The sequence below is a fragment of the Phyllopteryx taeniolatus genome, chromosome 7 (assembly GCF_024500385.1).
Source record: "Phyllopteryx taeniolatus isolate TA_2022b chromosome 7, UOR_Ptae_1.2, whole genome shotgun sequence".
Classification (NCBI taxonomy): Eukaryota; Metazoa; Chordata; class Actinopteri; order Syngnathiformes; family Syngnathidae; genus Phyllopteryx; species Phyllopteryx taeniolatus.
Genome location: NC_084508.1, coordinates 25,304,243 through 25,314,542, shown reverse-complemented (window position 1 = coordinate 25,314,542; position 10,300 = coordinate 25,304,243). Strand labels below are relative to the sequence as shown.

Genomic DNA, 10,300 nt, shown 5'->3' with positions numbered 1-10,300 from the left:
AGAAGCATATTTTAACGATAATATTTAAATATTATAGATTAAATGTACGCATGCTTAGATTGAATAATAATAATAATTATTATTATAATAATGCAAACACATTTGAAAATGCTAATAATAAGAATCCAACCTGAACTGTGGTCGATTTCATGCTGCAGCTTTCGTCACATTTGCAAAAGTTAATCGTGAAGCGTTTCACGCGTTCGCGTTAATGCGCGTCAGATGGTTCAATCACGCAGAGCAATTTTCTCTCTCTCTCTCTCTCTCCTGCAGCTCTTCCTCCTCCTCCTCCTCCCGCTTGCGAGCCGCTAAATGGTCTATGACGGGCGAAGAGCGAAATGAGCGGCGAGCAGCACTGCTGATGTCCCTTTGTTGACAAATCCATGAAACAACTCCAGTTTGCATGGTTTAACAGCTGCAGCAGCAGCAGCAAGCGAGCAGGCAAGAGGCTGCCGGGAGGAAGAGAGAGGGGGGCGTGATGCCGTCACCGAACCACGTGGCCAGCCCCTCATCATATACTGGACTCGGTGGAGGTGGCGGTGGGGGGGGTAATCTATCAGAGTCCCTTTTAAAAGCTCCGACCTTTAAAGCATGTGACATCCCGAGCGTGTGCTCCAAGTGTGGCTGGATCCCATCGTGAGCGGCGACAGAACAAGTCGCCTCATCTGCGCACAGCAAGAAGAAGTTTGTCTTCGCAGAAGTGCTTCTTTGGAGAGACATCCGAGCTCTTGACAGGGGCCAGCACAAAGTCAACACACGCCCTGCCCCAGTACCCCAGCGCTTGTTTTGGCTCCAAGACCTTTTTTTTCTTTGCTTTTCTTTTCTTCTTCTTCTTTTTCTTCTTCCTCCTCTTCTTCTTCTTCTTCTTCTTCGAGTCAAGAACTGCGAGTCAGCCGTGAGATGACCCTGTCCGGAGGCAGCGAAAGAGCCAGCGGCATGTCGGGCCAGACGGTGCTCACAGCCGAGGACGTGGACATCGACGTGGTGGGCGAGGGGGACGACGAGTGCACGGAGCGGGACAGCGACCTGAGCGACAGTCCCGGGGGAGGCGTCCTGCACGAGCTCCGCGACGACGACGACGACGACGACAAAGACGACATGAGGTCCGGCGGCGAGAGCTCCGGGGAAGGGGAGCCCGGCCCCGCTAAGGGAGACGAGCAGAGCGCCTGCACGCCGGGAGGTCCCGCCCTCCAGAAGCCCAAAAGCAGTCTGGTGAAGCCGCCGTATTCGTACATCGCGCTCATCACCATGGCCATCCTGCAGAGCCCGCAGAAGAAGCTGACCCTCAGCGGCATCTGCGAGTTCATCAGCAGCCGCTTCCCCTACTACCGAGAGAAGTTCCCGGCCTGGCAGAACTCCATCCGCCACAACTTGTCTCTGAACGACTGCTTCGTCAAGATCCCCCGGGAGCCCGGCAACCCCGGCAAGGGCAACTACTGGACCCTGGACCCGGCTTCGGAGGACATGTTTGACAACGGCAGCTTCCTCAGGAGGAGGAAAAGGTTCAAACGAGTTCAACCGGACGTGCTCAGGGACCAGACCGCGCTTATGATGCAAAGTTTCGGGGCGTACGGTCTGGGCGGCCCCTACGGAAGGCACTACGGCATCCACCCGGCTGCGTATTCCCACCCCGCGGCTTTGCAATACCCGTACATCCCCACCGTGGGGCCGATGCTGCCCCCGGGGGTTCCTCTGCTGCCCTCGGCCGAGTTGAACCGCAAAGCCTTCAACTCGCAGCTCAGCCCGGGCCTGCAACTTCAGCTCAGCAGTCTGAGCACGACGTCCATCATCAAGTCCGAGCCGTCCGGCAGACCCTCCTTCAGCATAGACAACATTATCGGGATGTCGAGCTCGTCGTCGTCGTCCACAGCGGGCTCGGCGCAGGCCTTCCTGCGGCCTCCGGCGACCGTTCAGTCGGCCCTGCTGAGCGCTCAGTCCCTCTCGCTCAGCCGGACCTCCGCCGCCATCGCCCCCATCCTCAGTGTACCGTCCGGTATTCTTTCGGGGCATGTTTTACCTTCAGCCACGGCGGGCGCCGTGGCCAAATGGCCGGCGCAGTGACACTGACCCTAACTACTACAAAACATATTTTTATATTCGGAGGACGTGTAATAGGCAGCACTGGACGATGTAACTATATGTAAAGACTGTTCGCACACAGAGAAAAAAAGAAAAAAGGAAATATTTCTGTACAGGTAATATTTGTAAATACTTGTTTGTTTGTTTTTTAAATGAATCATTTGACTTTTTCTGTCTTTTTCTGTTGTATTACCATTAGAGATCTGTGATTTTTTTTTCTACTCGAAGCAAGATGTGAATAATTTTGACTTCCTTTTCGTAGGAGACACAAAAAGCTCTGAAATAGTCTGTTTATTATGGGGGTGGGGGGGAAAATCCAGTATATGTAATTCTACGCCGCTATATTATGTTGTACACTGGCTTTATTTGTAAATAAATCAGATAAATAATTCGAATACACTTTATCTATTTTCATTATTACCTTTTTATATTGACAGAGCAAATACCTATAATGAAATTTCTATAATGTAAAAAATAATAGCATGCGAAATTTCAAGACGGAACATTTTCATTTCGACATAAAACCTCATTATTGTTACGCTGGTCAATATAAAAGCTTTTTAAATATGATGTGCCATATATATTTTTAAGATCATAAACCTGAAGTCCAATCCAAAACGCATGTTTAAAAATAACATTCAATCTGTCGAGCAATTAAAAACAGGTGCAAAAGAAAAATTACTATATATATATATATATAAATAAAATATATATATATAAGTTATATATCATACGCAATTCAATACAAACCTTCATAATCTAGATCAAATGGAAATTTCCACACGCTGACAATTTGCCTCCATGAACACACAACTAACCACAAATATATACTGTGTCACGATTGAAGGAATTACATTCTAAAAGTTGATACATAAAAATGTGTCAACATTAGAAAAATCACGTCGATTGAACACTGGCTTTAGTTATTTTGATTTGGACTGGGAGACCTTTTTAATATTACATCACTTTGGCGCTGGTGTGGTTTACAGGATTCGGTGGCTCGACTTCCTCAAAGATCACAGTTTCGACAGTTTCGCAGTTGTGTCTGGCTAATCACTTTTACGCAAACAGCAAATGGTGCATGCGCGCCCGCGCGCGTGTGCGCGCGCGCGCGCGCGGCGCTGGCTCGCACGTGTGCGCACGCTATATTTATCCGATCCCCATGGGAAAGAGAAAGGAGCCTCTCGCTGCTTCAGTTCGCAGTCAGACACCGAAGAAGGTGACGATGATGCAAAACCCTTCTCCAATCTCTCACTGGCATTTCTAGTATTAATAACGAAATAGAAAAAGGAAACAATGCGACAATAATAAATGTAATAATTCTATTTTTATCATTTTTATTAGGCGTAGTATTTTAATTTGTTTGTTTATGTATAATTCGTTCAGAAGAACATCGCGAAAGTGTTTTGATATACGCCTCCTGTGTATAAGCCATATTTTGTAACTCTTGATTTCATAGTTTTAGAAGAGAGGGTGAGTTTCGGCTTGCAATGACACAAACAGTTTTGATTATATTCTTTGGGAACTTGAAGTCATTAAAAAGCAAACAAACAAAAAGCGCAACAAAATCAAACGAGGAAAGCTGTCATTGTTGGAGACGCAAGCGTGGCGCATGGTTAACAGTAACAAGGTCGGCGCGTCACTGGGGTTTTCATTTCATGTTTGTACTCGTCGTCGTCGTCGGTGTGAGATCGAAATTCGAGTGACTGCAGTGTTCAGTTGGGGTATTTTCACTCATCTGCCACTCATCTGTGAGGCGTTGCACTTGCATTAAGAAATAACACTCGCACCAATAGGGGACGTTACCGAGAGGCCCCTTGGTCTTCATAAGGGTATCAATTAAAAGTTTAAAGAGACATGCCTTCTAATGAGGGAGGATAAACCAATATTCAACAAAATAATCCAATGCATATTCAAATTTAAACGTCTATACATTTAATGTTACTGGGTTTTTTTTTAATCATAAGAATCCATTTAATAGTTTATTAGATTTCATAGTTTAGTTTATCAAAGATTCATTGGAATATTTTGCTCAAAATGCAAATTGCTGACTGGATGAACATGCTCATTTGAAAAGCAAACAATCCGCTCTACATTGAGCTATGCAGCTACAGTTGCTGGTGCACAGGTGGAGAAAAGCCAGGAGTGTCGTTCCCACAGTTCTGACTGCGTACTGGCCTTGTAGTTCTTTGAACAACAACTGGCTGCATTAATTGAAAACCACGCGGTAAGCATATTTTAAATGGATGCAAAATTCTTGAGCAGCATATTTCTGTTTTGCCCTGCTGGTCAACCTGTTAACTGTGCATGCTACAGTGGGTTTTCACAATTCAATTTATTAGAGTATTAGCCTGTGTGGAGTTTGCGTGTTCTCCCTGCGTGGGTTTTCTCCGGGCACTCCGGTTTCCTCCCACATCCCAAAAACATGCACGGTAGGTTAATTGACAAATCTAAATTGCCCGTAGGTGTGAATGTGAGTGCGAATGGTTGTTTGTGTGTATGTGCCCTGCGCTTGGCTGGCAACCAGTTCAGGGTGTACCCCGCCTCCTGCCCGATGATAGCTGGGATAGGCTCCAGCACGCCCGCGACCCGAGTGAGGAGAAGCGGCTCAGAAAAAGGATGGATGGATGGATGGAGTATTAGATCAAAATAATTTTGTTCATTCCTTTGGACAGTGACTTGGCCACTATTTGCAGTTAAATGTAGCATCTTTGTTTTTTGGTTTTGTTTAGTTTCATCAAGTTGCAATGCCCTAAGACATCTGGAATAGACAGCAATGGTTAAATCCTATAATGTAATGCTAAGTATAACTGTATGAAGACAAGAAGGTTATATGAAATTTTCCCGAGCTTTGTATTGTAGAACAGACTCTGATATCCACACAAGGCCCCTAATGTCGCAAACAAGAGAAGACAGAAATTTGACAGTTAGAGTGCAATTAAATAGTCACAAACACAATTCCATCCACACGTCCATTCATTAATTCTCTACCACTCGTGCTCATTAAACAAAGTCTGTGACTCGTGGGTAACCAGGAGCCTATCTCAGGTGACTGGGTGAGGGGCAGGGTACATACACCCTGGACTGGTCTCCAGCCAGTTGCAGGGCACATATAAACACTCGCATTCCCACTTTCACACCTATACGAGCAAAATAGGGTCTTTAATTAAGATAAGATGTTTCTGGAATGTGAGAAAACCCATGCAAACATGAGAGCCTCTTGACTGTGAGGCAGATGTGCTCACCACTAATACACCATGCTGCCTGCAAACTCAATTCAATGAACATATAATTACTTTGTGTGGGGAGATCTTATCTGAGTGAGAGGAATGTGCAAATGGTTTTCTTATGAAACAATCACTGAATATAATAATAATTGTAAAAAATGAAAATTGTGACTGGAGAAACACAGACAAAAAGGCACCAATATGCCCTTTGTTTCAGCTATCTGAATGATCTTGAGTGGATATTATTCAAACTCAAAAGGGTTCTTGTTCAGTGCATCAAATCTCTTCGTTCCCCACTCCAAAAACATGTATGTTAGCTTCATTGGAGATTAATTTGGATGATGGTGTGAATATGAGAATGAATGGTTGTTTGTCTTTGTGTGTCAGTCCTGTGATAGAATGGTGATCAGTCCAGGCTATAACTCCTTCTCACAAGTCAGCTGGGATTGACTGCAGCTTTCCCTGACCCTGAGCACAATAAGTGGTATAGAAAATGAATTAATACTAGAGAAGAGACCAAGAACAAATACGGATTTGACCTACAGTACTACCTAATCTACATTGGAGCTTTTTATATCAGATAACATTTTAACTCAAAATTCTTCTTGCTTTGACGTAGAAGCAGGTTAGACTCATTAAGAAATATATGATGTACACTTGAACCTAATTGATCAATTTATATGGGATATATATAAAAAAAATACATGTAAAAACAAGAAATCCAACCAATTGTGAACTAGCAACCGACGGGATATGATGGATCACATAGTGGACCATCGTTTTGCAAGGACAGTAAAGGAGTCATAAGTGGTATATCATTCCAGAACAAAAATAATTATTGTCTCAGAGAAACCTTTTAATGAAAGATCCTGTTCATGTTTAATGCATCAATAAAGTTTTAACTGAGTGGCAAAACAGATATCAAAAAGTAAAAGTGGCAGTAAAGCATCTGTATCAGGAGGTTGGATTGTGTGCAGTCAAATTAATCATTTCTTCCCATGTAACGTTTTGTATGAACAGGCTGTTTTCATCCTCTACACACTGCCACTGCAAAAGTCCTCCACAATAACTAGGTCATCTTCCACACCACAAGCAAAAGCCTTCTCCGTGGAGGAGACCACAGACAGTAAATGTAGGTACAGCAGTTACTGAATATTTAAAAAGGCATCAAGATGAAGCAATAAATGACAAAGTAAAGCTGATGTGGCCAGGCATTAATAACTAATGGCTATCAGTGAGTTATTGGCTGCTCGCTTTGTAATGAAAGTGTCATTGCAAATCAGCAGTTGTCCATGGTTATTATTATTTATACATAATTGATGCCAGAACCACAAGGAACATGTCAACCCAACACCTTGAGAACAAAGACGTTGGTGTCAACAGAGGAAAAGGTCACAGAGGAGAACATGCCCGTGGGCTGAGATTTACACTGTGAGGGGAGGGTAAAAAGGGAGGCCTTAATAATCCCACATCTGTATACAGACAGGCAAAAAGTTAAACACAATATTCCCATCTTCTGATACTGACAACTTCTAAGAGGTGTTCTCGTTTCATGACAATCTGCTATCCTGTAGATGGGATCTACAATATAAATTTCATGCTTATTTTATGCACCAGACATGATGTCCTTTATGGAAAAAGGGAAATACACCATGCCTTATATTGAGCGGACATAATTCTTTTTTTTAATTCCACCTTCAAGACAGTTTGTAGTTAAAAAAAAACAAAAAACGCTCCTCTGCAAGTTAGACACCATATACCATGTTGCCATCTGTTTGGTCACCATCCATCCATCCATCCATTTTCTTTGCCGGTTATCCTCACTAGGGTCGCGGGGTGCTGGAGCCTATCCCAGCTATCTTCGGGCGGGAGGCGGGGTACACCCTGAACCGGTTGCCAGCCAATCGCAGGGCACATAGAAACAAACAACCACTCGCACTCACATTCACACCTACGGGCAATTTAGAGTCTGCAATTAACCTACCTGCTTGGTCACCAGTGCTCCCTAAAACACACACCACTGTGACATGTACTCCCTGGTTAATTGGCCCAGGTCCATGTTTATCTATAAAATATTTTTTCATCATACGCTATGATCCAATGTACAACCCAAATTCCAATGAAGTTGGGACGTTGTGTTAAACATAAATAAAAACAGAATACAATGATTTGGAAATCATGTTCAACCTATATTTAATTGAATACACTACAAATACAAGATATTTAATATTCAAACTGATAAACTTTATTGTTTTTAGCAAATAATCATTCACTTAGAATTTTATGGCTGCAACACGTTCCAAAAAAGCTGGGACGGGTGGCAAAAAAAGACTGAGAAAGTTGAGGAATGATCATCAAACATTTGGAACATCCCACAGGTGAACAGGCTAATTGGGAACAGGTGGGTGCCATGATTGAGTATAAAAGGAGCTTCCCTGAATTGCTCAGTCATTCACAAGCAAAGATGGGGTGAGGTTCACCTCTCTGTGAACAAGTGCGTGACAAAATTGTCCAACAATTTAAGGACAATGTTCCTCAACGTACAATTACGAGGAATTTAGGGATTTCATTATTTACGGTCTATAATATCATCAAAAGGTTCAGAGAATCTGGAGAAATCACTGCATGTAAGCGGCAAGGCCGAAAACCAACACTGAATGCCCGTGACCTTTGATCCCTCAGGCGGCACTGCATAAAAAACCGACATCAATGTATAAAGGATATCACCACATGGGCTCAGGAACACTTCAGAAAACCAATGTCAGTAAATACAGTTCGGCGCTACATCCGTAAGTGCAACTTGAAACTCTACTATGCAAAGTAAAAGCCATTTATCAACAACACCCAGAAACGCCGCCGGCTTCTCTGGGCCCGAGCTCATCTAAGATGGACTGATGCAAAGTGGAAAAGTGTTCTGTGGTCCGACGAGTCCACATTTCAAATTGTTTTTGGAAATTGTGGACGTCGTGTCCTCCGGGCCAAAGAGGAAAAGAACCATCCGGACTGTTATGGATGCAAAGTTCAAAAGCCAGCATCTGTGATGGTATGGGGCTGCGTTAGTCCCAATGGCATGGGTAACTTGCACATCTGTGAAGGAACCATTAATGCTGAAAGGTACATACAGGTTTTGGAGAAACATATGCTGCCATCCAAGCAACGTCTTTTTCATGGACGCCCCTGCTTTTTCAGCAAGACAATGCCAAACCACATTCTGCACGTGCTGCAACAGCGTGGCTTCGTAGTAAAAGAGTGCAGGTACTAGACTGGCCTGCCTGCAGTCCAGACCTGTCTCCCATTGAAAATGTGTGGCGCATTATGAAGAGTAAAAAATACAACAACGGAGACCCCGGACTGTTGAACAGCTTTTTAACTACCTCAGTGACTTCAACCCCAGAGATAGGGGAACCCGCCTCACAGTTCCCAGACTCTGCTTCTTCCTGTGAAGGTGTGTCGGTATAATTGAGGAGGTCTTCGAAGTATTTGGCCCACCGACTCACAACGTCCAGAGTTGAGGTTAGCAGTGCCCCATTCCCACTATTCACAGTGTTGATGGTGAACTGCTTCCCCCTCCTGAGACGCCGGAGGATGGAGCAGAATTTCCTCGTATATATCCGAAAGTCGTTTTCCATGGCCTCACTGAACTCCGCCCACGCCCGGGTTTTTGCCTCATCGACCACTGAAGCTGCATTCCGCTTGGCCAGCCGGTAACCATCAGCTGCCTCAGGAGTCCCACAGGCCAAAAAGCCCCGATAGCACTCCTTCTTCAGCTTGACGGCCACCCTTATCCCTGGCGCCCACCAACAGGTTCGGGGATTGCCGCCTCAACTGGCACCGATCACCTTACGGCTACAGCTCCACTCGGCCACCTCAACAATGGAGGCGGCGTCCACCCATGTCCCCGCCTCCCCCAGGACGTGGACGAAGTTCTGTTGGAGTTGGTAGTTGAAACTACTTCTGATAGGGGACTCTGCCAGACGTTCCCAGCAGACCCTCACAATATGCTTGGGTCTGGCAGGTCGGATCGGCATCTTCCCCCACCATCTGAGCCAACTCACCACCAGGTGACAGCTTTGCCCCTCTCTTCACCCGACTATCCAAGACATGCGGCCTCATGTCATATGACATGGCCACAAAGTCGATCATCGAACTGCGGCCAAGGGTGTCCTGGTGCCAAGTGCACGTGTGGACACACTTATGTCCATGGTGTTCGTTATGGACAGTCCATGACAGAACACATGCCCAATCACGCGCCTCCAGTTCTCATTGTCAGTGCCCACATGAGCGCTGAAGTCCCCCAGCAGAACGAGGGAGTCCCCAGTGGGAGCACTTTCCAGCAAACCCTCCAAGGACTCCCCAAAATGGCGGGTACTCTGAGCTGCTGTTTGGTCCATAGGCACAAACAACATTAAGAACCTGCCCCCCCATCCGAAGGCGGAGGGAGGCTACCCTCTCGTCTACTGGGGTGAACCCCAACGTGCAGGCACCGAGTTGGGGTACAATCAGTATGCCCACACCTGCTCGGCGCCTTTCACCGTGGAAGTAGAAGAGAGTCCAATCCCTCTCTGGTACTGGAGCCCAAGCTGTGTGTTGAGATGAGCCCGACTATGTCCAGTCGGAATTTCTCGAACTTACATACCAGCTCAGGCTCTTTCCCTGCCAGAGAGGTGACATTCCACGTCCCTATAACCAGCTTCCGTAGCTAGGGATCGGACCACCAAGGTTCCCGCCTGCGGCTGCCCCCCACCGTCACTTTATTTCTGTAAATTTCTGTGTTTACATTTTCAAATTATCACTTCAACAACATTCCTAGGAAATCACAATTTTCCATCACTGGTCAGCAGTGTTGGGGAGTAATTAATTACATGTACCGAGATTAAGTAATTTAATTACAAAATGTATGGAATTGTAATCCATTAGATCACTGGAGTAATTAAATTACAGTTGATTTTGGATTATCTTTTTAGTTACATTTGAAAAATAGCTGCAGAAGATCA

General features: G+C 45.1%; 1 protein-coding gene across 1 annotated transcript; it reads left to right on the top strand.

The window, feature by feature from the left end:
* Positions 1 to 535: 535 nt before the first annotated feature.
* On the top strand, positions 536 to 2,458 carry foxd3 (forkhead box D3). The gene has a single exon (XM_061780550.1). It carries the CDS (start codon positions 901 to 903, stop codon positions 2,059 to 2,061), a length of 1,161 nt encoding a protein of 386 aa, XP_061636534.1. The 5' UTR covers positions 536 to 900; the 3' UTR covers positions 2,062 to 2,458.
* Positions 2,459 to 10,300: the final 7,842 nt, after the last annotated feature.

Bases quoted from the DNA above. Each gene is read 5' to 3' on its own strand.
- foxd3 (XM_061780550.1), top strand. From the start codon at position 901: ATGACCCTGTCCGGAGGCAGCGAAAGAGCCAGCGGCATGTCGGGCCAG.